Here is a 23,948-nt window from a genome sequence, read left to right on the forward strand (position 1 = left end):
GAGAAAAAAATGTGCAAAAACTAGCCTTCCTTGTTGGGCCGAGACTGTATCTGATGCAGACAACTTCACTTTTTTTCCGTGGAACACATCAAAGAATGCTGAATTCATGGTGTATATTATATTAGAATCGTCAAACGGGGGGTTGGCACAATTGAGAACATGGATGGAAGAGGTAACTTCTATGGGCCTACATTGATTCACTTTCATCCACAAACATTATCTTAAAGTAACATGCCCCATGTATGAAGTATGAATGTCTGTAAAGCCTTTCTTTTCTAAGTCAACGACGATTCTGTGTGTCAGTGATTGTCAGCATCATCTGACTTTCAAGTTGAAAAAACGCAGCATCCAAATGCCAGATATGGATGAGAGTCACATCAAACGGCCAGCGTAGCATGCTCGAGGGTACTTTTGCTGCAGCTGGGGCCACTGCACGGAAAACTGGTCAGCTATCCGTAGCTTGTACAACAGTAAACCGCTCAGCGAAAGCTTCTTCACTCTTGCAATACTTTCAATGTAGAAAATACAGGACCATCCCAAACCAAGCGCCTACAGAAAGACAGTGATCGAAAATTAGTTAGATACTGGAAAGTACAGCATCTGACTTGAAATCTGGGATGAAGAAATTAGCAGTTGTCATCAGATCGATGGCAATATGAACCTCTAAGGTAATTTTCTATAAGGCTAAGAAAAACAAAGGCAGAAGTAATAGGCGAGTTGCGAGTATATAAAGCTAGGGTGTGACTTGTGAGTAGTACCTTCAGAAGGAAAGCCGAGACGCATAGAGGAAAGCATGTCCCTGGACCATTGCAAAATATCTGCAGGAGTATTACAAAAGTTAAGTATTCTGAGCTCATGTTGCAAATAGTTGCCATAATTTGAACAGGGTACAAACCACTTGTGGTCTGATTCTTATTACTAGCCACATAGCATGCAATGTGGCTAGCAATGTTGTCGCGATGGAGGTGATATAAGATTGGCCTACTTCACGACTACGATATATCTGCACGAAATGGGCATTCTCGACAGTCTTATTTCCGCCACTCTGAAAAGGAAATAACTATAATCATATTCCAGATAACAGTTACCAGCATACATTTGGTTCAAGGCAACATGATAATTGACCTCCACCTCAATCAGCGATTCTTCATAGACCTGTGCCTTCTGAAGACTCATGTTGTCAGTAAGTGCAGCTACATAGTATCTTGGTGTGAACCTATCCTTCTGAAGCGTTGTTACAATATTCATCATTTCTGCTGTATGCCCTCCTAAAAACCAAATCACAAAAAATACATGTCATGCATATATCTCTTACAACTTCACTTGATTACTCAAAGAAGCTACAAGTTTTTCCTTTTTTAACGAAAAGCTACCAAATGTTATTCCAAGAATGTGCACAAGAGTCCTCAAATAGTAATAATGCTAGTGATGTGCTATTTGATAGCCATTCAATGTGTCAAAACAGAACAGAATTTCCATATGAAAAAAAAGAGCTGAGAGAAATTAGCATAAATACTATGAGATATAGGACTGCTTTGTAATTGAAAATCAGAAAATGATAAGATCCTGGCAGTTTTAGCACTACTCTTAAACAAGCCAATACATACCAAATAAGGCGAGAATGAATATGTGACTAGGAAAAGACATTGTGATACTAGCAAATTGGCAACTATGATTTCATTTGTACATGAACAGAAAAAATGAAGGAAGCCAACCAAAGCGCAAATAGATTAATAAAAAGAATGTGACCTGCTTAGAATTTGCTGGAGCTTAAAAATGTTCAGCAGAGGCAACAAAAGGGGGACTCCTAAGTCCAGGGTCATCAAAGTTGCACAAGGAGCATGATGATTCCTAGAGTTGTAATAAACATCATATATAAGCTATCTTAGTTAACAATCATCTTTAGTATGAACTTTGCACATAGACCATTCTCTCTAACGCAAAGATACGTAGATCTCCTATGTGTTCGAGAAAAAAAAAAACTTTGCACATAGCAACGGATAATAGAACCTCAGGTTAATCCTAAACCAAGTTTGTATAAATTATGCTCTGGTACTCCTACAAAGTAACAAATGTGGTTTTATTGACCATTTTTGCAATAAGAATTCCTTTGCCAAGACAGATGTGCCATACTAAGCTCGCTGTGACAATGCACTCTAGAAGGAACTGTTGTGGCATCAATGGCATGGTTGACTGGAAGCTATAGCGTTTCTGGACGAAACAATAATGTCCTATGATCAAGATCGTGAGATTCGATCATGATTAAGTCAGTCAAAAAGACATTCCCATATACGGAAGCCAGGAGTTGTGCTTTCATTATCTTAAAGGAAAGCAGTTCGCGTATGAACTTGCAGCTACCAACAATTATTCAGCGTTGTCGTCTCTTGGAACTCATGCATGTAAGTGTTTTTTGATATACCAGATAACCGTATCTAACAATTCGCGATAAGGTATTTCATGCTTGACGGGCAACACGTACTCACCGGAGCCGAGGACGATGAGACACCGCAATCCGGCGGCGCGCGGCCTCGACGATGGTTGGCCGTTGCGCCACAGCACGTAGAAGAAGCGGATAGTGAGCAAAGAGACGAGTACCGGAAGGGCGTAGCAGGCGGCCGGCAGGACGTCGACACCCATCTGCATCGAAGCAGCAGAGCGTGGGAACAAGAGATCCGCGCTGCCGTCTGTTTCAAAATCGATAAGGGGGTAGATCCCTCAGGGGGCGGCGCACACAGCAAAGAGGCCACAGCGCGGAGGTACCAGGCGAGGCGCGGTCGCGCGGGGTGGGAGCGAAACAGCAAGCGGGCGGCGGCGCGCGGGGAGGCAGCGTCGGGCGTCGCAGCGAGCCAGCGACAAGCAGCGGGCGGCGGCCGCCAGGGGCCAAGGGGGGTGAGCGTGAGTCGTCTGGGCAGTGGGCCTGAGGGTTATGGTTCGAGGGACATGTAATGCAACGTGGATGGGTCTCGGACCTGTTCGAGTGACGAGGTCTAAGGGTTGTTTGTTTTCGAGGTCTAAATCCTGTAACATCTGAGGCTTAGAGGTCCGGCACCGAACCGGCCTCTAATCCGATCTCTAGTCGTGCGAGGATCCTTTATTTAGAGGCCGCGATTCTTTAGAGGGAGCGAGCACTCTAGAGTTTTCAGAGCCCTCTAAGGGGAAACGAACCCACCCTAAGTGTATAAGGGTGCAGCTTATTCGTGAGACGAATTTATTAATCCTATATATAATTAGTACATATTTACTGTAGCATTATATAAATTAATTAAACTTAATAGATTCATCTCGAAAAAAGTCTAGAGGTTATGGAATTTATTTTATCATTAACCTATATTTAATACTCCTAATTAGCATCAAACATCCGATGTGACGGGACTTGTAATAAACCGTGTAGTAATCAAACCTAACCTAAAATTATGGTTGGTTGGATCTATAAACCCCTAGCTAGGTTTCAGGAGTGCAGGTTAGATATATTTAGTTGCCTAGTTAGCTCTTTAGGCAGGCTTTAGGCTATCTCCAGCGCTATACCGGAAAAGGATCTGTTCTCTATTATAGAGAACACTGTAGCTTCTGTATCCCTCCATCGGTAAACTCTACACGATACGGTAAAATGGGGGACGCGCTCTGCGTCCCGCACAGAGGCGGGCAACGACCGACGTCCTCCATCCGGTCGCGCGGGAGATGCGGCGGGAGGCGGGGCACGGGGCGCGGTGGGGCGCGCGAGGCGCGGGAGCGGCGGCAGCGGGGCGCGGAGGGGCGGCGGCGGGCGCGGAGGAGCGGCGGCGGGCGCGGAGGGGCGGCAGCGGGGCGCGGAGGAGCGGCGGACGGCGGAGGAGGAGGGGGGCGCGAGGGGGGGCGGGCGGCGGGGCAGGGGCGGCGCGCGCGCGGCGGGGCGGGGCGGGGCGGCGGGGCAGGGGCGCGGAGGAGGGGCGGCCGCGGCGGGGCAGGGGCGCGGAGGAGGGGGCGGCCGCGGAGGAGGGGGCGGCGCGCGGCGGGCGCGGGAGGCGGGGCGGCGCGCGGCGGGGCAGGGGCGCGGGAGGAGGGAGGAGGGGCCGGCACGGCGCGGAGGAGGCGGCGGGCGCGGAGGAAGGGGCGGGCGCGGGAGGCGGCGGGCGGCGGAGGAGGAGGAGGGGGGCGGGCGGCGGCGGAGGAGGAGGGGGGGCGGGGCGGCGGAGGAGGAGGAGGGCGGGCGGAGGGCGGGCGGCGGAGGAGGAGGGCGGGCGGCGGAGGAGGAGGAGGGGGGCGGGCGGCGGCGGAGGAGGAGGGGGGCGGGGCGGCGGCGGAGGAGGAGGAGGGCGGGCGGAGGGCGGGCGGAGGCAGAGGAGGAGGGCGGGCGGCGGAGGAGGAGGAGGGGGGGCGGCGGCGGAGGAGGAGGAGGGCGGGCGGAGGGCGGGCGGAGGCAGAGGAGGGGGGGCGGGCGGCGGCGGAGGAGGAGGGGGGGCGGGCGGCGGGGGGCAGGCGGCGGAGGAGGAGGAGGGCGGGCGGTGGAGGAGGAGGAGGGGGGGCGGGCGGCGGCGGAGGAGGAGGGGGGGCGGGCGGAGGCAGAGGGGCGGGCGGAGGAGGAGGAGGGGAGGAGGGCGGGCGGTTGGAAAAAAAAAGAAAAAAATTGAGATTGTGGGGTATAGAGGATGGAAATAGAGGATATTGTTGGAGTAAAGTTTAGTATAGAGAATGAAGTTGATGTGGAGGAAAAGGATAGGGGATGAGATTTAGAGGATATCGCTGGAGATAGCCTTAGAAATGCAATGTGGATGGATCTTGGATATATTTGAGTGATAGGCTGGGTTGGTAGGTTAATGTTGTAATTGGTTAGGTGCATAAACCTCTAGCCAGATTTGTGGAGTGCAGATTAGATATGTTTAGTTCCCTAGTTAGCTATTTAGTCAGGCTTCGGAAATGCAAAAACTCTCTAGCCTAATTTTCTCGAAAGGTAAATGAGTTTCACTTCCCACTATGCAGATTGCACAAGGTAAAAATAACATACTTGACTATCTTAAACCACCCAACCAAATACGAGTACCTTGCATTGATTTAGCCTGATTAAGATTAGTCTAGGTTAGTCTTTAGGGCTAGCCTGACTGGTAACTAGTGCAACCAACCAATCACAATCTAAATTACTTTATCCATACTGTATAAATAAATATGTAAACAAAAAGGAATGCGTTGAAAATGGCATTCTGAAAATATGGGTAGGATCTCTCCATTCTGTTCCCGGTTACTTCCGGCATATTTTCTGTTTCATTTCCATTTAGCTATTAGCTAAATACGGAACAAATATAGAAATATGGACGGATGGTAACGGGATCTTTTTCGTCCGTTTTCATCGTTAGATCCATATGCTACGGGGAAGGTGGGAGATGGGTCGCAGCTCGCATGTGCAGGTGGCGAGACAACTGTGAGACAGGCAGAAAAGGCTTGGCGCGTGGGGTTTGTTCGGCCGGCGGCAAGGCCCGACTGCGGTTAGAGGGGAAGAGAACATACGGCGGGTGCCACCCAAGGTGACGACAGAAGCAGTGAGCCATTGGATATTTCAATCGATCGTCTAGATTAACCAATGGCTGTGATCGCGATGTGTCTTCGGGGATTGGTTTTATTTTTACTATATTGGAGCGTTGAGTAGGTGAACCTATAGTCCCATACATTATTACATGTTAGCAATTTTGTAAATCAACTTTTGCAATGTTATCTACTCCCTTTGCTCTAGAATAAGCTATGTTTAGTTTTGTCGAAAGATAGACATTTTAAATTTTGTTAATGTAGAGAAAAATTATAAAAATTTACAACATAAAACGATATTAGATGATTTCATCTTGAAACTATAGATTGCTTGATGATATTATATTGTGTCACAGATTTTGATGTAATTTTATGTAAATTTGACCAAACCTAAGATAATAATCTAAACTCTATTGTGAAACAAAGAAAGTACTAGAATACATAAACGACAAAAGAAGACAAGAAACATGAATACAAACGGTTAGTATGGTCAGTTATGGGACGGAAAGTATGTCAGTATCTACAAAAATCATTGATATATTTCTTTGTACTTTTCCATACGAGGATGATGCTTTACAAGAAAATTCAGAAAACAACGAAACGCTTGGCCGGGTCCACAAACCACTGGCCACATAGGCACCGGGGTAGTAGGTTTGACTTTGACCCACAAGTCGGCTCGACGCGGGCAACGCGCGGCGTGGTGGAAAAAATATCCCGCGCCCGCACGCCACGACCCCACGCGCCGCGAGCGGGAAACGCGAAACCCACTTGCTCTCTTCCTAGCCGCCCGCCCTCGTCCGTTTCCCCTCTTTTCCATTCCGCCCACCTCCGCGCTCCGCTCGCCGCAGCGTCAGGTGAACCGAAACGCGCCGCGCCCGCCTCCGTTTCAAACCCGAAATTTTCCCCAAAAAATTTCCCTCGCCTTCGCTACCGCCCAAACCAACAAATCCCCTTCCATTTTGCTTCCCCTCCGCCCGATTAGTCTCGCCCCCAACCAAACCAACCTTCCCTCTCCCCCGAATCTCAGGTCTCCCGCCCGCCCGCCCGCACCCACCGGCCGGCTCACCTAACCCGCCGGCGCGGAACCCTAATCGGCGGCCGCCTCCCTCTTCATCCCCATGGCGGAGCAGGACGGCGCCGCGGGGCTGAGCCCGCTCGACTCCGCTCCGGTGAGATTCGCTGCCTTTTGATTGGGTGATGGATCGGCCTGGGGTTGCGAAGTTTCTAGGTCCTGCCGGAAGCAGCAGCTTGCGAGGTACGCTTGGGGTTGGGGACTTGGAGGAGTGGTTTCTGTTGGGGCGGCTGACTTGCTGGGTGGTGCTTGCGTCAGGGCTTTGGCGTTCTAGGCCGTTTTTTCGCCTGGGTTGTTGCGGTTGCTTCCGCTCGAGTCTCGTTAATTTTGGGCACGAGGAGTTCGTGCGGGTTGGTATCCCGATTTGGTTAATTCGGGACCGACGCGGCGGCGCCCCCGTCGTCACTGGCTACAGCAGTGATCGCTATTACCGCCTGTAATGTAGAAATGCCCGTGATGCAGTGATCCTTTCCTTTTTGCTCAAATCGTTATGAACTTTCAGTGCAACGGTACACCATGTTCAAACGAAATTAAATGGTGATAGTTCCGATATGCCTTTGTCCTAACCTTCTGTTTCACTCTATTTGCATTTACCTGGCAATTGCTGTCATAGAAAGTACTACTCTGTACTCTTTGTATCATGATGAAAATAAGGATCTAACTGTGAGGATCCCTTCTGTTAGGGGGTCAGTGCTGAAAATGGGGATGAGAATACTGAGCAGCGTCAACCATTTTTCTCCATGTGCCAGCCAATTCGCTCTGTTGTAAGCTCCTAACTCATGCTCCTATCCAAAATTGTAGTGTCCATGTGTTATTATGCTCCAGTTCATAATTTGTCTCTTTGTGTTCCTGCTTCTGCTTACAGAGCTACTCAAATTCGTGGGAAAGCATTTGTGCTCCTGCTGCCAATGAAACTGACCACAATGTGAGCTTCTAACTCGAGATTTATGTGATATTTTGGTATGTTATATAGCTTGTAATCAGTTTGGGACGACTATTATCTGATATAGAGTGGCCTGAAGTCAATGGCGGATGATGACGTCCTGATCACATCTTCTTCTCTTGGAAGCGAGCAACCTCAACCTGAGGTGTGTCCTTTCACCCAGCCCTATTTAGGAACTGATGGCTCTAGTGAATTTGTTTGGGCTCTTCTTCAGTAATCCTGCTTACGGGTTTGTGGATGTGTTGTTTCAGGGCATATCTGGTACAGTTGATGGGGACGGCAAGTCACATTCACCACATCCAATCAATAAGGAAGCTAGTTTGGTAGAAGATGCCATGGAAATGGAACAATCAGTGGTATGAAGTGTTCGCCTTGCCAGTTTTTTCTTCACACCCCTGTTTTTCTCTCTCTCTTAGACTTCAATAACATAAAAATTGTGCACAATCCTTTCTGACACCAGATTTTTGGAATTGCACATTATGAAGCAAAACTAAGCCTGCCTGTTATGCTAAATCATGTTTTCTTGAGAGATTAATAGTGGGATAGTGATGTAAAACTTTGTTTAATTTTGCATAAAAATTAAAAAAAACTGGGTACAATTCATACTACAGGTAGCTGATCTACAATTATAATTCCATATATAACATGTCTTTAGCAATCCATGCGCTTGAATCATCTCTAGATCACTGCAAATTTGTTTAGGACAACAAAGCTTTATTGTTGTTATATATAACAATAATATCTGAGTTCTTTTTTTGCGAAAAAATAGTATCTGAATTATGTGCCTAGAAGTCAGAAGATCCCTAATTTTTTCCTCTTTGGGTTTCAACTTAGGATGAAATTGATGTGCCACATGGAGAAACAATTGAGCAGCCAGAACCCCTTAGCACAGAGCAGCTCGATTCAATTGTAAGTCCCCCCCTTCTGATATGTACTGCTAAGCCCTTAATGGGCATGCTGCCCAATTTCGTTTGGGGAACTGCAGTTATTTCATGTATAAATATTGATGTCTTTGTGTGTCAGTGTGCATATGCCTGCATAGACAATTACACATGCACAAGTTATTTGGCTTAGGCCTCCAAAGTTTCTAATATTATTTTTGGGTGTTGCTGCAGGATGGATGGAATTTATGGAATGACAAAGATAATCAGAAACTGATTCCCCTCAACAGCGATCTGTGCCACTCGAATGTAAGACTGTTATTGTCTTAGTCACATTGTATGCGCAAGTTTTTCTTACATCACATCACGTCATTTGTATTGATGGGCTTTGTTCAATAGATTGGTGAAACTTGTGATGCTGAAGATAAGCAGTTTTCTTTGTCCTTTTCTTACAGAAGGCAACCCCAATCTGTGGTAATCTTCTGCACTAAGTTATATACATAATTGAAATCCTTAAGGACTTATTGTTTTTCATTATGTTACGAAATTTTTCCCATGTACAGGGAGCAGGTCTTAGCAATATGGGAAACACATGCTTCTTAAATGCAACTCTTCAGTGCATCACTCACACTGTGCCACTTTTTCTCAAGCTTCGCTCAACTGATCATTCCACTCCATGCTCATGTATGGGTAATTTTTTTTTAAAATTACTGTTCAACAATTTTTTTTTCTTCTGACGGTCTATTTCATTTTAGTTTGCATGATTTAGACTGTTGGTAACCTGCAGATAATAAAGATGGATTCTGTTCTTTCTGTGCCCTTAAAGAACATGTCGATGAATCGATTCGAAGGTCTGGATCTGTTATAATGCCAGCGAAGTTCAGAGATAATTTAAGAAGTATCCTTTCCCACATCCTTATGCTTCCTTTCACCATTCAGTTTATCTTACTCTTCAAATAATGTGCTGAGCTAGTGATACTTTTGAACTTTTGCCAGCTTGCTATAGTCCTTTAGTGTGAAGTTAAGTGATGTGTGGTTCCTCAACAATATTTTCCAGAGTTATCTTCAGATTTTAGACCAGGACAGCAAGAGGATGCACATGAATTCCTACGTTGCTTGCTTGATAACTTGCATAAGTGTACCCTTGATCCCATGTCGAAGGGCAAGGGCTCATCCTTTGATGAAGAAAGTATAGTCAAGGAGATTTTTGGAGGCCAACTGAAAAGCCAGGTAATTTAGTATTTCATCGCCTATTTGTTCTCTTGGCACTTGCATCACAGCTAACGCTACTCTTTGTATCTAGTTGTCTTGCTGTGAGTGTGATCACAGCTCAGAGACATTTGAGCCCTTCTTGGATCTAAGCTTGGAGATTGATCAGGTTGATAGCCTGGAAGATGCTTTGAAATCTTTTACCAAGGTAGAGCAGATTGGGGACTCTGAAGACAAGCTCACCTGTGAAGGATGCAATGCTCAAGTTTGTAAGAACAAACAGCTTACACTTCATAGAGCACCAGATGTCATCGCATTTCATCTGAAGCGTTTTACCACCATTGACAACTCTGTTGAGAAGATTGACAAACATGTGTCATACCCTCTGGAGGTTGATTTGAAGCCATTCCACAGTAACCCAGACACAGCGGTAAGCTTTTCTTTCTATTCTAAGTGTCTGTTTAGAAGACAGAAGCTGTTCTAGGAAGTTTTAGATTAAGGATTTGGATCCAAGTCCCTCTGTTCACCGAATCAATAACTTTGCCCCTTAGGTAAATTTAATGCCTTATTATACCTTCAAATGCAGGGGGAGCTGAAATACGATCTTTATGGTGTTGTTGAGCATTCTGGGTTACCCAACTATGGCCATTATGTGTGCAGTATTCGTTCTTCACCAAGCACTTGGTATTTGATGAATGACTCCCATGTATGTGCCACAATTCAGTTGATACTGCTTTGATGACATGAACCTTTTCTCCATTGTAAGATGCCATTCATTTTGCAGGTTGATTCTATTACTGATGAGAGGGAATTAAAGCAGGAAGCATATATTCTCTTCTATGTTAGGCAGGGCAAATTTCCATGGTTCTCTAGTTTGCTAGAGGGCAAGGATGCCCTACATGCCGAGAATACTCGTGGTGCATCTCCTGTGTCAGTTTTGGAAAATATTGATGCAAACTATTCAACTTCTGGAGGAGGCAGTAGCAGTAATTCTGGTGATAAGTTAGAGAAAAATGATGCCAGGCAGTTAGAGGAGTCAGAGAAAGTTGAAACCAGCCAATACAAAGCATCATTCTGTCCTGAGGAGCCATCTAAGAGAAGTTCACTTGTTGCTTCCAACATCAACAACACAAGAGATGAAATCAGTCCATCAAGACCATCTCTCCACGATGATGCCATTAGATGTCCCCGCAGTGTAGAAACTACCAATCTGGATAGGCCGTCTACTCCTCTGCGCTCCAAGCGATTGGTTTGTCATAATGAGTTTGGTGTGTTTGAGTTTGAGGACTATGGTAAGGATGCATTCTAACTATAGTTGTTATGAAGTTCTGGTTTTATTTTTGCAAACCATCTATCTTATTTTCCTTGATAAAATTCTAACCTCAATTTCTTGTCTTGTTACATTATGATTCATTGATTAATGGACCCCTAGACAATGTCATTCTAACCACTTCACCCTTCAATTCTAGAAATCAGATTTGCAGCATTGTACTAGTTATCTTGAATGCATACTTGTTTTTCAATGCTGCTGATCGCCCTACATGTAGAAAACATTGCTCATTCACCTTCTAAAGGCTCATGTTTCTGCCTATCTCATTTACAGATGATGAAGAGACTCCTTTGCTTCCAGATCGGAAATTTCCATCTGAGGCGAAGAAAACTAAGGCTGTATCTGCATCTAAAGCTGTGAAGGGCCCTTGCATTGATCAGAATGCAAGACGTTTGATGAGTGGCATGCCATCCTCAAGAAGAAAAGGTCTCATGGACTGCATGCTCACGCAGCAAAATGCAAATCAGGAGCCTCGTAGTCGCAGATGCCCTGCAAGTGACCCTCTGGACAAAAAGAAAAGAAAGTTGGTTCTTCAATGCTAGGTATTTTCAAGTTTGGGCACCAAAAGTCTTGTATTGCTGTATAGCCTTTTTGTTTTCTTTTGCTACTCTTTTGCTGTATACCTTGGTCTAGTATCTATGCTGTCCTCCATTGCTCCCTAATTTAATTTAGCTGTCATAGACTTCATGGCTGGCTAGATTGATTGCAGGGTGCAGAAGAGCTTAAGAGTTCGTTAATCTACTATTTTTGCTTCTCGTGATGTGTCATCGCACACCTATGCTCTATAGGATTTGCACATGTGCCAACTGCCCATTTTGTTAAGTAGGTAGCCGTACTTGGGCAGAACAGGGCTTATCTTGTATGGAACATAACCAGGGAAAAGAAATTAAATTGAGTTTTATCTGAAGTCTTGTTCAATCCTGTAACATGTCAAACAACAATTTTGTTAGTTGACAGTGATGTTTTCTTGACTAATCGTCTCGTCTGCTGTTGTTATTACCGCTGTTGTGTTTTCCCTGTGGGTTCCGGCTTGATGTTTTGTACTATGGCAAAAGATAGTATGGCATCTAACAACCATTGTATGCTCGTCAAAAGAGGGTCATAGCGCAAGAGACTCCGGAGTGAAAAGGACCATCTAGGTCCCGCTGGGTACTTGGGATACGGGACGAAGATTCATGCAGAGGGTTGCCAATGGCATGGCAGAACAGCATAAACGTGTTGAAGGAAGAACGGCGGGTTTACACCGATTTGTTAAATGATAAACCGGTTTTTTTCCTTTTTCTCCAATGGCTTTGAGAGTTGAGACTCCAGTGAATCCACGATTCGTAGCAAAACCGGGAACAACCTGCCTTTCGTATCATCATATATGCATAAGCATGACCTCTGGCACAGCGTAAAACCTGCTATCCGGCTCCGGATTACGGAGGAGGCGCTTCAGCCTCTCCAATACATCCAAGATAGCTTCGGGGTAGGACTTGCCACGATGGGGGACCTGGCAAGTTCACGGTGCTGTTCAACCGTGTGGAGCGCCTGACCCTGAACACGGCAATGCTGGGAGCTCACAGGTGGGAGGAGTATTAAAAGGGGATGCATCGCGAGCTCAATCCCCCGAGTCCCTGCCGAGCGCGGAGCGCCATCACGGATACTATGCGCGGTTACTTGCTCATGTATCCGCCCCACTTCGTCCTGGCTCTCATGGCAATGCACCAGCGAAAACCTGCTACAGCTGGTGATAAGGATCTTAGCAAAGAAGACCAAGCGCTGCTGGTAGTTACATGAAGTCATGAAATCATATTCAGTTTATTGTCATTACCAACTTGTTTGGACTTTGAGCGGTGGAGTTGTTCAGGCTACTATCACCTGGTTGTTCACAGAAGAGTGTGTCCAAGAAAGAAACACAAGTGGGACAGGGCATGCAAAAAGTGGACTAATATCGGAATGAAACCTACACTTCTTTGTACATTTCCACGTGACAGCACCGGCACAACACGTACAAAATGGCACGTGCCAACAAACATACGCATTCATTTTTATGCAAACGAAGCAACATGGGTAAGAAGCTCAGATGACCTCTCTTTTTACCCAATTCAACATCTTAATTTTCCAGATAAGATCACGACCAAGACAAAAAGAATTGGTAACATGGGTCCTCACAGCATCATAGGCTCAGTTGATCGCTTGGCTTTTATACTTCCACAATAGTTAGGCAATATAGAACACAACATACAGTGACTAGCCCGAACATCCTTTCACAACACTGAACAAATCTCCTCGCTAACACCGCTGGATTTTACTACTAATACATAAAAGATAATTTGTTTCTACACCAAAAGGGCACTAGAGGAAATCCTGTCCTCAAGAACCACCAGCACCACCGCCTGGGCCCTCATTAGCTGGCTTGCGATTCAGATATCTTATAACAGCATCCTCAACCCTATTTCATCGTGGAACCAAAATCACGTTGTCAGCACATGGATACATGATGTTCAAGAAAAAAAGGGTAAATCGTAACTTGAGCTTACCATGGTTGGTTGTAGAAGTCTGCACGCCTTTCCTTATCAATGTTCCTATTCGCTTCGCCGGCGACCAGCTTCAAATCTTTGCTCTGAGAAGCTATCAAAGCGTTGATGAACTCCACCGGGGACTGACTGAAACCCAGGAAGAAAGCCCTCCTCCTGCGGTGCTCATGGATCTTCTTGATCGAGGCAGATATCACGTCATCGCAGGCCTCAATGTCCTTGTGCTTCTCCGTGTTGGCGAGGAATGCCATCATCTCCTTCTGCAGAGGGAAAGGCACGTCCACCAGCACGTCATAGCAAGCACTTCCAGAAGCTCCATTGCCTGATAGCTTAATCTTGTGCTCCAAGTTGATGGGCGGTGGGGCAGTCAGATGCTGTGATATCTTCTGCGACAGCATTGCGAACTTAAGCTTATCCTCCCCAAACACTTTCTTCAATTGAGGGTCGCACATGAAGAAGGAAGGGTCGTTTGGGTTCTGAAGCTTCTTCGCCTTGATGTATTGCCACAGGGCAGCAATCACCCGCGCGCGAGTGTCCACCTCAACCCCAAGCACCTCCATCAGCGGCTGTGACAGCTTAAACTTCTCAGGGTTGTAGTTCATCTCCAGGCGGATGTTCGCAACAAACTCCTTATCCCCTTTCCTCTTCACCTCGAACCCTTCCTGCTGGGCGGCAGAACGCGCATTTTCCCAGATGATCAATGGATTTTCAGGGTACAGCTGTGGGTCCAGCGCAATGGTCACCCTCTTGAAGAATTGGGAGAACTTCGGGTACACCGGGTTGTGCTTGGGCACCACGCTGGCAGGGTCCAGCTCGGCGCCATCCTCGAGCACCCGACCGATGATCTTGAGCGACCAGGTGGGCGGGTCGGCGTTCTTGGGCGGCGGGATGGTGCGCGGGCCCTGGTTGGCGAAGGTGTTGAAGACATAGATGCGGAGCGTACGCTGGAGCGAGGGCGGCGTCTTGAGGGCCTCCTGGATGTCCACCTTCTTCCGCGTCAGCGCAGCGTCCACGCGGGCCTCGAACTCGAGCAGCTGCGTGTAGAGTGCGGACTCCGGGAACAGCGCGGCGACGCGATCCGGGAGCTGCTTCTCCGGGAGCTTGCGTTTCTTGTTGCGTCGCGCGGCGGGGGTGAGGTCGACGCCTCCGGAGTTCGCCACGGCGGCCGCCGCCGCAGCAGCCTTGTACGCGGCAGCTGCCGAAGCCGCCGCGGCGGCCGAGGTAGACCCGGGAGCCGGAGGCCGTACGGGGGGCTTCTGCGGGGGGCGCTTGGCCGATTGCGCCGCCGCGGCGGCGGCGGCCGCCATGAGCGGGGTCTGGGGCGAGGAGGCGCCCATGTGGATCTGGAAGGCGGGGTTGTGGGACGGCGGCGTGTGGAAGACGCCCTGGAACGGGGAGCCGGCGAGGGAGGGTGGCCGGAGGTGGGTCATGGGCGTCGCCGGGGAGCCGCCCGGCGGCTGCTGCTGCTGGGGATGCGACGGGCGCGGCTGGGGCGGGCCGCCAGTGGGGTTGGGGTTGCCGCCGGAGGCCATGGCGGCGACCGCGGCGGCAAGCGAGATCGGATCTCGGTCGGGGTGGGGATGGGGGGATTGAGGGAGCTAGGGTTTGGAGACCCTTGCATATCCAGTGCTACGGCACATTTTAGGTGCTGCCATGCCACGAGCAAACCGCAGCCATCGGATCGGTACTGGACGGATTGGATCTGTGCGTGAGCATCCCAATTGGCACATGTTTAGAAAACCCCCTAGTTGAAGTGAAATATTACGAAGTAAGTCCTTTCCGATGTCACATCCACGACCACATTCCTAGATTTGTTTCCTTCCTATGGCAGATCCTTTCCCCTTCCAATTCCTTCTACCAGCAGTGGTGGAGCCAATATGGTGAGTCATGGCGGCCGTCGTACCTGCCTCTGCGGCTTACGAACACCCCAGCCACCTTCATAATTTATCACGTATGATTATACATTAGGCACGTAATATATTCATCATAGGTAAATTTTAACCATAACTCCGCCACTATCTACCAGAGTACCGTACTAGACTTCTCCTCTCTCGGAACGACGGCGAGCAAGAGCGAGCCACTATCTACCAAAGTACCGTACCAGACTCCTCTTACAGAACGACGGCGAGCAAGAGCGAGTCAGCGACCGCCGTATCAACCGCCGTATCAACCAGGGTGTGCAATGCACAGGTACAACCCAACCCAAGTTATTTACTTCCGTTTTGGTCCAAATTGGGTTATCTTTCACCCTTGATTTCTCGATCGTGCTCCTCACTGTCCATGTTACTCCATTAAGCGTGCGGGCGACAGGGATAATCTACAGCATCCAGCTACCAAGGGTTATCTTTGCTTGAAAAATGTACGACTTTTTTATTTATCATGCTTTTCTTTGCGGTCCTTGTTTCTGTCCTGTTGATCATAAGGATTATCGGTTACCATTCAGCATTGATCAGCGGATCCCACTTATCCCTGATTTTTTTTATGCTTTGATTATTGAACTGACAAGCGCCTAACAACATGATTGCAGGAGTGTCTTCAACTGCAATTGCTGTTCAGTCACCCTACATTGCTCAAGCGTAATTGTTAAGAGAGAAGCTAGAAGAATATCCAGAGCTTTCTGCTATAGGGTTTCTCTGGGCGACAGCAGGCGCATCAATGTGGCTACTACTAGAGGCGCACAAGCACATCACTGTGGTTTCTGATACCTCCACCATGTCCCTATTGGGGGCCACGCAAGCACATCACTGTGGTTCACACTGTGGTTTGTGATACCTCCAGTATTTGTAGCAGCACCTTCCTGGCCAGTGGCCAGGCTCCTTTGCCGTATCAAGCGGTATGGGCAAGTAAAGCAAGTTGTGTGGCAAAATGGGTAGGCTGCGCTAGCATCACTGCCGCATATACCCAAGATACTTGCGAGTAGAAGATCATAGATCGTTACCACTAGACGCGCAGCGCAGCGGATAAAGTCGCGCGTCGATGTAGAGGAAGTAGTCGATCACGTCCCACGAACCGATATCCTCGTCCTTGATCCCAGCAGCCGATCAGCGCAGCAGTCGCAGCAGCGCCTCCACGGAGTCCACAGGTACGGGGATAAAACGCCGGGCGTCGGTGTGCTAGCACCGCACACACGGCAAGGGCGGCGGCCGAGAGAGGGGGGGCGACGGCTAGGGAGGTGGCGCGGCTCACAGGTTGTGTCGCCCCCCTAGCCCCTCCCTCGTATATATAGGGCGTACTAATGGGCTTCTATCTCATAGGTCTATTAGTAACCCTAATCCCTCTTGGATCAATATCCTCTTGGGCCTTTAAACCGTATTGTGATGATGGGCTCTTGGCCATATCACCAACAATCTCCCACTTACACTAGAGACAATCATACAGGCAAGTTTTCCAACATTCCAAACCCCTTAAATATGTAACCCGTTAGGTTCATGTGTAGGTGGTCGTGATCGGAAATCATTTCCGAATCACAAGTCAATAGCGGCACCTAGCAGGGCACACTGACTCACAAATACACATAAAGATCATATCGGCCGAATCTTAGATATACTCATACACCGATCCCTTTGCCACACGATACCAGTCAAGCTCAAGGCGAGATGCGTGCCACCTTTATGATAGCTCGACCATTCTCTCGATCTAATAGTGGATTCTATTAATAATTAACCTTTAGTCATAATGATTAAATCTTTAATCACTTTGGCATGGCCATGCATTTTCAAATCCAACTATCTCGAGGGGCCTAGAGATATCTCTCCCGTTATCTAGGAGGGGCAAATTCCATCTTGATCCGTTCACATCCCATTCCATGTTTCATGACACACCTATAGGCTACTTTTTTAACTACCCAGTTACGGAGTAGCGTTTAGCAGCCCCAAGATGCACCACTACACACAGTGAGAAACAATGGCGATCTCAGGTCTAAGGATCCAGTAGGTATAACACTCAAGAACAATTGATGGCACATACAAAATAACAATCCCAACATTTTCTTGGAGTGGGTTAATCCAACACCATGTTCACCAACATGTGTCCACATCATTAATCCGATATCTCCATATCCATGATCCGTGAAACATGATCATCAATTAATGCATGTGCTAGTCTCAACGTCGTTGTTGTCCCACATAATGACATAAACTAGGGATAATTTAGAATCGTATCTGTCGGAGGAATTCTCCAGCCGGGTGGCGAAAAGCACCCGCCTAATCCTAGTTAAGGATGGGTTCGGAGGAGACTTAGGGGCGCTCGATCGGTGGACAGATGAGTGCAGGAAGGACACAAAGATTTAGAGTGGTTCGGGCCGCCGGAGCGTAATACCCTATGTCCACTTTGGTGTTGTATTGATTGTGTAAGCATGCCTGGAACTTAGCCTGGACTTGTGCTTGTGTATCCGAATCCCCTTTCTAGCGAGTGCACTCTCCCTTTTATAGTCCAAGGGGAGTGCTTACACCGAGCGGGGCCCCGACATGTGGGTCCGGCCAACAGGAGCCTGTTCTACGAGAGATATGGAGGTCATCTCCTCGAGCTCCTCTCCGTAGTCCTCTTCGATCGAGAAGTTGATGTGCGTATCCACAGCCAGGATATGGCCGTGTACAGCCTTATCTTGCACAGTGTCCGGTGACAGCGTTGCCCAACAGTGAAGTCGTGCTGTCACTGTTGGGATGGAACCTCCTGCCAGGCGGTGAAACAGCACTGACCCGTTGCGTGCGTACTGTTACAGCGCACGCCTTGGCTCGCCTATTACAGGCCATCATCATGCGCGCAGCGTCGTGATGGGACTGTACACAGTCCGCGCACTGTGCACGGTGATACGACGCGCCGCCTTGGAAATAGGCGGTCTTACCGTAGTGTCAGCCTACCTGCCCCGTGTGTCAGTGGCAGGCTGCTCTTTTTGACTTGGGCGCGCCCGGCCCAGCTACCGCATTAAATGCTGGTAGGTGGAGAGGTGATCCGTAAGGGGCCTCCAGCCGTAGGCACGCGGCAGGGCCAGCCCCGTTCCCTCCGCAGGACGGCACATGGCAGCGCCGGACCCCTTCCCGGGGGAAGGGGGGTCCGGGCCCCTAAGGCCGGTCGGAGCGGGCTGGCCTGTGATGGGCGGACCATCACACGTGGCGCCCTCGGACCTCCCTGAGGAGATTGGGTCCACAGGAGCTACCCGAGGGCTCTTCCAACCTTCCTGGGGACGCGGAGACCCCTGACCCGGGGCAGCTCGGGGAGGGTCCGGAGACCACAGTCCCAGCTGTCAGGCCCTGGTCGTATGCCACGTCCCCCAGAAGCCGAGGGTAGATTACGTATTTGTGAGTTCTTAAGGACCTGGACACCCTAGCAGGAGGTACCCCTGTCTGTATGTACCGACAGAGGTCTCCGGGCCCACCTCGGGAGAGGGACGAACCCGTAGGTGGGGTCAGATCCCAGCATCGCGCCCGGTGGACAGCTTGTTCTCGCGGAGAAAGGGCATGGAGGTCTTTTTGCTCAAAGCGGGATCCCCGAGAGGCCCGTCCCCTGCCCGCGCCGTGCGCGACAAGCGGTTCAGATTCTTGTCTTATTCGAGCCCATCCTGCGACCTGGGCGGTTCGGATTCCGCCTTTCCCCCTTTCCTCCAGTAGTCACGCCTTTGACTGGCGGGCCCGAGCCCACCAGTCATTGGGTGTAGGAGGAAGGGGCCTGGTGTAGACAACCGTTCAACTTCTCCTCGGTCGCCGCGGGCGCGAGAAGGCAGCAGCCTTTTGCATAAAAGGTATGCGCCGAAGGGAACGGCTACCTTTTCGCTCTTGCCAACAACAGACGCCGCAGCGGCCCTTCGTCTCCGCATCCCTTCTGCGATCAGCCCCTTTGCGCTCGGCTTCCTTCTCTTCTCTGTTCCATTGCAATCCATCCCCAGCATTCACCATGTCTTCGCTTCCTTTCCCACGCCGCTTCCAGAGCCAGGTTCAGTTGGACGCGGTGCGGCGCCTTCTGGGATGGACCGCGCCGGCGCAAGCCGGGAAGGTCAGGGCCGGCAGAATCCCCCTCGACGACCTTGCTGCCGGGGAGTTCGTCCTTTTCAACTCGTACATTATGTGCGGGTTGGTTCCTCCGATCTTCTCCTTCTTTCTTCTGCTCTTGGAGGAGTTCGGCCTCCAACTTCATCATCTCACCCCCCACTCCGTCCTCCTTATGGCGGTCTTCGCCCACTTTATGGAGATGTTTGTGGGGGTGCGCTCCTGCACCACCATCTTCAAACACTTCTACTCTCTAGTCGGGACCGGGAAGTCTAAGCGCGGCGAGATCGGCGCCTATTATTTCCAGCTCCGGCACGGGATGGCCAGCTCCTACATTCCCGCCTTCTCCAGCTCCAAGTGGGAGGACTGGCGTGAAGGCTGGGTCATCGCGGCAACCGACCCCCACGACCGCCTGGAACTGCCGGCAGAGGGTCCCCAGAGCGACTGGAGCACATGGAAGGCCAGGCCAACGATACCAGCGGAGCTCGACCCGGTGCTGTACCGGATCAAGAAGCTGGCAAGGAGCGGCCTGACTTCTATGATGGTGCTGGGCGACTTCCTGAAGCGGCGAATCGCCCCCCTGCAGCAGCGGTCCCGAATGGCCTACGTGTACACGGGGCTAAACGACTGCTGCAGGATCGCGCGCGGGCCTGGTGGCGACTTCACCAGGACGGAGCTGGAGGCGGCGGTCCGAGCGATGACCGGCGAGATGTTCATTCCAGAGTCTCTGGTCCTCCCGAGCGGGGTGAAGGCCCTGTGCGAGGACCAGGCGTTGCGGTCATCAGTCCTGGCGTCAATGCCGACCCTGGACGAGGGCGGCCTGGCGGTCCGGCAGCTGGGGGGCGACCCCAACCGCAGGCTCCAGATCCCTAGCGTCTCACCGGTCCGCCAGCAATGCACCAACGAGGGTCCCGGGGAGCCGGAGCCCAGAGGTCCGGCCCCCAGCGGGAAAGGGAAGGAGAAGGTGCCGCTGCCAGAGCACCGGCAGAAAGACAATGCGGGTGCTGCCCCGGCCCGAGGGAGCGACAAGGCTCAGGGGGCAGTACCCGCACGAAGCAGCCAAGCCGAAGGGAGCAAATCCCGGAGACTCCAGCGAGGCGACGGCTCCTTGGTCGGGGAGCCGGCGCCCAAACGCCAGAAAACGGCGGGGGCGGAGGAGCAGAACGGGGCTCCACCACCTCCGCCACAACATAGGCAGACGGAGAGGAGACCGGAGGAAGCGCAACGGCCTCCTCCGAGACAACAGACTCCTCCGCCACCACCACCGCCCGAGGCTAGGCCATAGTCCCCACCGCCACCACCAGAAGCGCCGGTGGCCGAGGACTCCCAGCAGAGGTCTGGGGGCTCCTCGGCAGGGAGGAAACTCCCTCGAGCCGCCTGAGCCAGATGGGAGTGGTACGACTATACGTAAGCAGTCTTCTAAGAGCTTTTCTTTATCTCTCTTGGTTTCCGGTCCTTAACCATATTGGTGATATGGCAGGCCCCTTAACCATATTGGTGATATGGCAGGCCCCAATCTTCAGATGATCCGTCAGGGGGACCCGGCCCCCAGCCAGCACCGGGACCCGCCGCGCCGACCCCAGGAGGACCCCCGCCCGAAGCTGCTCCAGAAACTACCGGGCCCATGGGTCCGGAGCCGGAGGCCTCCACTCTGCCACGACCCGAAGCTGCCGCCCAGGAGGAGGCCGCCAAAGCCGCTGCAGCGATGGAGACAGCGGCAGCAGCTTCAGACGACGAGGCCGGGCCCTCACCAGCTGAGCCAGCAGCTGAAGGGGCCACTGCCATGGCGAAGGCTGCAGCGCCAGAGGCAGCAGAGGTGGCGGAGATCACAGCTCCGGAGGCCGCAGAGGCGGCGGCACCGGAGGCAGCGGAAGCGGCGGAGGCGACGGCACCAGGGGTCGCCGAGGTTGCCAGCAGCTCCGCACCACCGGCGGAGGAGGAGGAGGAGACAGAGGTGGTGCTGGGAAGGCGCCTCCTCCCAAGCACGGCGGAGATCCGTCTTCCCCGGCTCATAGCCAAATGCCACCAAGCTCAGCAGGAGCTGGAGGCTGGCATGCGCCGGGAGTGGGAGAAGCTGGAGGCCGAGCGCCACCGACTCTCCGACTGGGAGGTCCGTCTGGGCGACCGCATCAACTCTGTCTCCACCCGCTACACCGAGGAGCGCGCCAAGCTCGTGCAGGGGCGCGAGCTTCTGCAGGAAGAGCTGGAGCAAGCTCGCATCCGGGAGGCGGCAGCGCTCCAACGGGAGAAGGAGGCCGCGCGGCGGGAAGCGGAAGCCCTTAAGGGGTTGATCGTCGTGGAGGAGAGGATGGAGGCGGTAGCGGACAGGGAGCGGACCGCCCGAGAGCTGGCGGCCGAAGTCAGGAGGGCGTCGGCAATCATCGAGGCGGAAAAGTCCACCCTCGCAGATTTGGCGGCGGCGGTGGCAAAGAGAGAGGAAGGGCTGGCGGCCCGCGAGGCCGAGGAGGTGGCCCGGCTCCAGGAGCTCCAGAAGCGGGAAGAGGCCGTGGAGGACGAGCTGGCAGCCGGGACCCAAAGACTCCAGGAGCGCGAGGCGGCCCTCCGAGAGAGGGAGGCCAAGGTGGAGGAGCTCCTAGCGGAGCGGGGCGCCAGCACCGATCGGATTACGAGATGGGTTGGCGTGGTGAACCCTCTGCTCGAATCGCTCGGGGCCAACCCCATCTGGGTGTCAGGGGCTCCTTCACCCCTCGGCGCCGCACTCCAGGTCCTGGACACCACTGCCGAGCGGGTTCGGGACGTGGAGGCCAACATCCAGGACCTCCTGGAGACGGAAGGGCGCGAAGTTGCTCGGGGGGTGGCGGAGTACATTCTCACCAGCTTCCGGAGCCACGACCCCGCCATCCAGCTGACTCCTGTTCTGGTCGGACCCCTCCGGGCGACGGCGGCCGTCGCGCGGGAAGGAGTCCTAGAAGCGGCGGGCATGGTCGCAGCTCACCTCCGGCGCCGCCCCGAACCTGCAGAAGGTGGGAGTGCCTCCGGACCGCCAGGGCAGTAGTGCCAGTATCTTTTTAGTTATTTTTGTAACATAACTTCGTAATGTTGTACATATTATCAGTAATGCATTGAGTGTTTTAAGTATTTTGAGCGAAAAACTTAGCTGTTTTCCCGGTTATCGATCTGTAAGGTGCTCTTGAGTAAACCGAGGTCTGAGGTCTCGTGGCCCCCTGGGAGGTAGTCGCGATAGATCGGGACTGGCTGCCATAAGAGCGAGGTCCTGCACATGACTCAGATCAACGCTTAGTACACGTCCCCATGAGGTCCCGGTCCGGCCAGCGAAGGCCTACTAAGTTGCGTAACGGGTCAGAGCACCGGAGCCACAGTTCAGGAATCTAAGGGGTCCCGGCCCCCGGGTCCATTGTTCGAGGTACAACGGTACTCGTCCTAAGGAGGCTGGGTGTATAGGCTTAGGGTACGGAACCAGGCTAAGCGGCTACACAGCCTTGGACCTCAGCAAAGAACGAGAACGTCTCCGTAAAGCCAGTTCCCGGGCGGTCGGTTCCTTTTCTTCCGCGAGACAGGGGTCCCGGGCGCAGACGCAGTGTAGCAGCTTTGGTAGGGCCTTCGAGCAACAGACACGAAAAAACCTCGTGGGGGGTTAGCGTGAGGGAAAACAGGGATAACCAAAATTGCGTAGATATTAAGGACACATCGAGAAACAAATTTTCCCTTAATGAATTGGTACAGAAAAGTTATGCGATGTACACCAGGGGCCGGGTTTACGAGGGCAGACCTCCACCGCCCTGGTCCGCACGCTGGGGCTACCAATTATAAAGGAAAAATTTTCCTCTCAACTAGGTCCTAGGGGTAGAACTTACGGAGGTGTTCAATGTTCCATGGATTGGGTAGTTGCATACCATCCTCCGCAGCCAGACGAACAGACCCGGGTCGGCACACCTTTGTTACCTTAAAAAGCCCCTCCCAACTGGGGGAGAGCTTGTGCATGCCCTCTCGGTTCAGGATTCGCCTTAGGACTAGGTCCCCGACCCGGAGCTCTCTACTACGCACGAACCGTTGGTGGTAGCGCCGGAGCGCTTGGTTGTAACGTGCGTTTCGGACTGCTGCTCGCCATCTGCGCGCGTCGACGAGGTCCACATCTTGGCGACGCTGCTGTTCCTGCAAATCCTCGTCAAAAGACTGGACTCGTAGTGAGCCCATGGTGATCTCCGGGGGAAGGCACGCTTCGGCCCCGTAGACCAGGAAGAAAGGGGTTTCCCCTGTTGCCCGGCTAGGTGTGGTCCGGTTTCCCCACAGCACACTTGGAAGCTCATCAATCCACCTTGCGCCATGTTTTTCAAGATCACAGTAGGTCCGAATCTTGAGTCCTTTGAGGATCTCAGCGTTGGCCCTCTCTACTTGGCCATTGCTCCTGGGATGCGCCACTGAGGCGAAACAGAGCTGGATGGCGATGTCTTCACAGTACTCCTGGAAGTATTGGCTTGTGAACTGAGTCCCATTGTCGGTGATGACCTGGTTCGGGACCCCGAACCGGCACACAATTG

The 23,948-nt window shown here is 51.5% G+C and overlaps 4 protein-coding genes across 6 annotated transcripts; 2 read left to right on the forward strand and 2 right to left on the reverse strand.

Moving 5' to 3' along the window:
• Positions 1–93: 93 nt before the first annotated feature.
• Positions 94–2,931, reverse strand: LOC112899823 (UDP-N-acetylglucosamine transferase subunit ALG14 homolog). 2 transcript variants are annotated; one of them, XM_025968439.1, is made up of 5 exons: positions 2,484–2,931; positions 1,126–1,268; positions 896–1,045; positions 759–818; positions 94–549 (listed from the first exon to the last, which is right to left on the reverse strand). In XM_025968439.1, the coding sequence occupies exons 1-5, from the start codon at positions 2,641–2,643 to the stop codon at positions 373–375; spliced, it is 690 nt and encodes a 229-aa protein (XP_025824224.1). In that variant the 5' UTR covers positions 2,644–2,931; the 3' UTR covers positions 94–372. The 2 variants fall into 2 exon arrangements, with proteins under 2 accessions (XP_025824224.1, XP_025824233.1); XM_025968448.1 differs by having other exon boundaries at positions 1,132–1,268; positions 2,484–2,929.
• A 3,371-nt stretch (positions 2,932–6,302) lies between these two features.
• Positions 6,303–11,849, forward strand: LOC112872748 (ubiquitin carboxyl-terminal hydrolase 21-like). 2 transcript variants are annotated; one of them, XM_025935812.1, is made up of 15 exons: positions 6,303–6,662; positions 7,249–7,329; positions 7,431–7,490; positions 7,576–7,653; positions 7,760–7,864; positions 8,343–8,417; positions 8,624–8,698; positions 8,789–8,863; positions 8,953–9,079; positions 9,177–9,287; positions 9,447–9,619; positions 9,693–10,028; positions 10,185–10,304; positions 10,383–10,890; positions 11,202–11,849. In XM_025935812.1, the coding sequence occupies exons 1-15, from the start codon at positions 6,612–6,614 to the stop codon at positions 11,468–11,470; spliced, it is 2,244 nt and encodes a 747-aa protein (XP_025791597.1). In that variant the 5' UTR covers positions 6,303–6,611; the 3' UTR covers positions 11,471–11,849. The 2 variants fall into 2 exon arrangements, with proteins under 2 accessions (XP_025791597.1, XP_025791602.1); XM_025935817.1 differs by having other exon boundaries at positions 6,304–6,662; positions 8,953–9,073.
• Positions 11,850–13,058: 1,209 nt separating this feature from the next.
• On the reverse strand, positions 13,059–15,082 carry LOC112877177 (SWI/SNF complex component SNF12 homolog). The gene is made up of 2 exons (XM_025941396.1): positions 13,451–15,082; positions 13,059–13,362 (listed from the first exon to the last, which is right to left on the reverse strand). The coding sequence occupies exons 1-2, from the start codon at positions 14,977–14,979 to the stop codon at positions 13,284–13,286; spliced, it is 1,608 nt and encodes a 535-aa protein (XP_025797181.1). The 5' UTR covers positions 14,980–15,082; the 3' UTR covers positions 13,059–13,283.
• A 5,043-nt stretch (positions 15,083–20,125) lies between these two features.
• On the forward strand, positions 20,126–22,444 carry LOC112898525 (translation initiation factor IF-2-like). The gene is made up of 4 exons (XM_025966867.1): positions 20,126–20,360; positions 20,952–21,334; positions 21,494–21,895; positions 21,974–22,444. The coding sequence occupies exons 1-4, from the start codon at positions 20,126–20,128 to the stop codon at positions 22,442–22,444; spliced, it is 1,491 nt and encodes a 496-aa protein (XP_025822652.1).
• Positions 22,445–23,948: the final 1,504 nt, after the last annotated feature.

Source organism: Panicum hallii, chromosome 1 (genome assembly GCF_002211085.1).
Source record: "Panicum hallii strain FIL2 chromosome 1, PHallii_v3.1, whole genome shotgun sequence".
Classification (NCBI taxonomy): domain Eukaryota; kingdom Viridiplantae; phylum Streptophyta; class Magnoliopsida; order Poales; family Poaceae; genus Panicum; species Panicum hallii.

Bases quoted from the DNA above. Each gene is read 5' to 3' on its own strand.
- LOC112899823 (XM_025968439.1), bottom strand. From the start codon at position 2,643: ATGCAGATGGGTGTCGACGTCCTGCCGGCCGCCTGCTACGCCCTTCCG. The intron at 1,046-1,125 runs GTCAATTATCAT...TTTCCTTTTCAG, and splicing joins AATCGCTGATTGAGGTGGAG to AGTGGCGGAAATAAGACTGT. The intron at 550-758 runs GTACTACTCACA...GTCTTTCTGTAG, and splicing joins TCTCGGCTTTCCTTCTGAAG to GCGCTTGGTTTGGGATGGTC.
- LOC112872748 (XM_025935812.1), top strand. From the start codon at position 6,612: ATGGCGGAGCAGGACGGCGCCGCGGGGCTGAGCCCGCTCGACTCCGCT. The intron at 7,491-7,575 runs GTGAGCTTCTAA...TATCTGATATAG, and splicing joins CCAATGAAACTGACCACAAT to AGTGGCCTGAAGTCAATGGC. The intron at 10,305-10,382 runs GTATGTGCCACA...TTCATTTTGCAG, and splicing joins ATTTGATGAATGACTCCCAT to GTTGATTCTATTACTGATGA.
- LOC112877177 (XM_025941396.1), bottom strand. From the start codon at position 14,979: ATGGCCTCCGGCGGCAACCCCAACCCCACTGGCGGCCCGCCCCAGCCG. The intron at 13,363-13,450 runs GTAAGCTCAAGT...ACGATGAAATAG, and splicing joins GACTTCTACAACCAACCATG to GGTTGAGGATGCTGTTATAA.
- LOC112898525 (XM_025966867.1), top strand. From the start codon at position 20,126: ATGACCGGCGAGATGTTCATTCCAGAGTCTCTGGTCCTCCCGAGCGGG. The intron at 21,335-21,493 runs GTTGCCAGCAGC...ATGCGCCGGGAG, and splicing joins CGGCACCAGGGGTCGCCGAG to TGGGAGAAGCTGGAGGCCGA. The intron at 21,896-21,973 runs GTGGCCCGGCTC...CAAAGACTCCAG, and splicing joins CGGCCCGCGAGGCCGAGGAG to GAGCGCGAGGCGGCCCTCCG.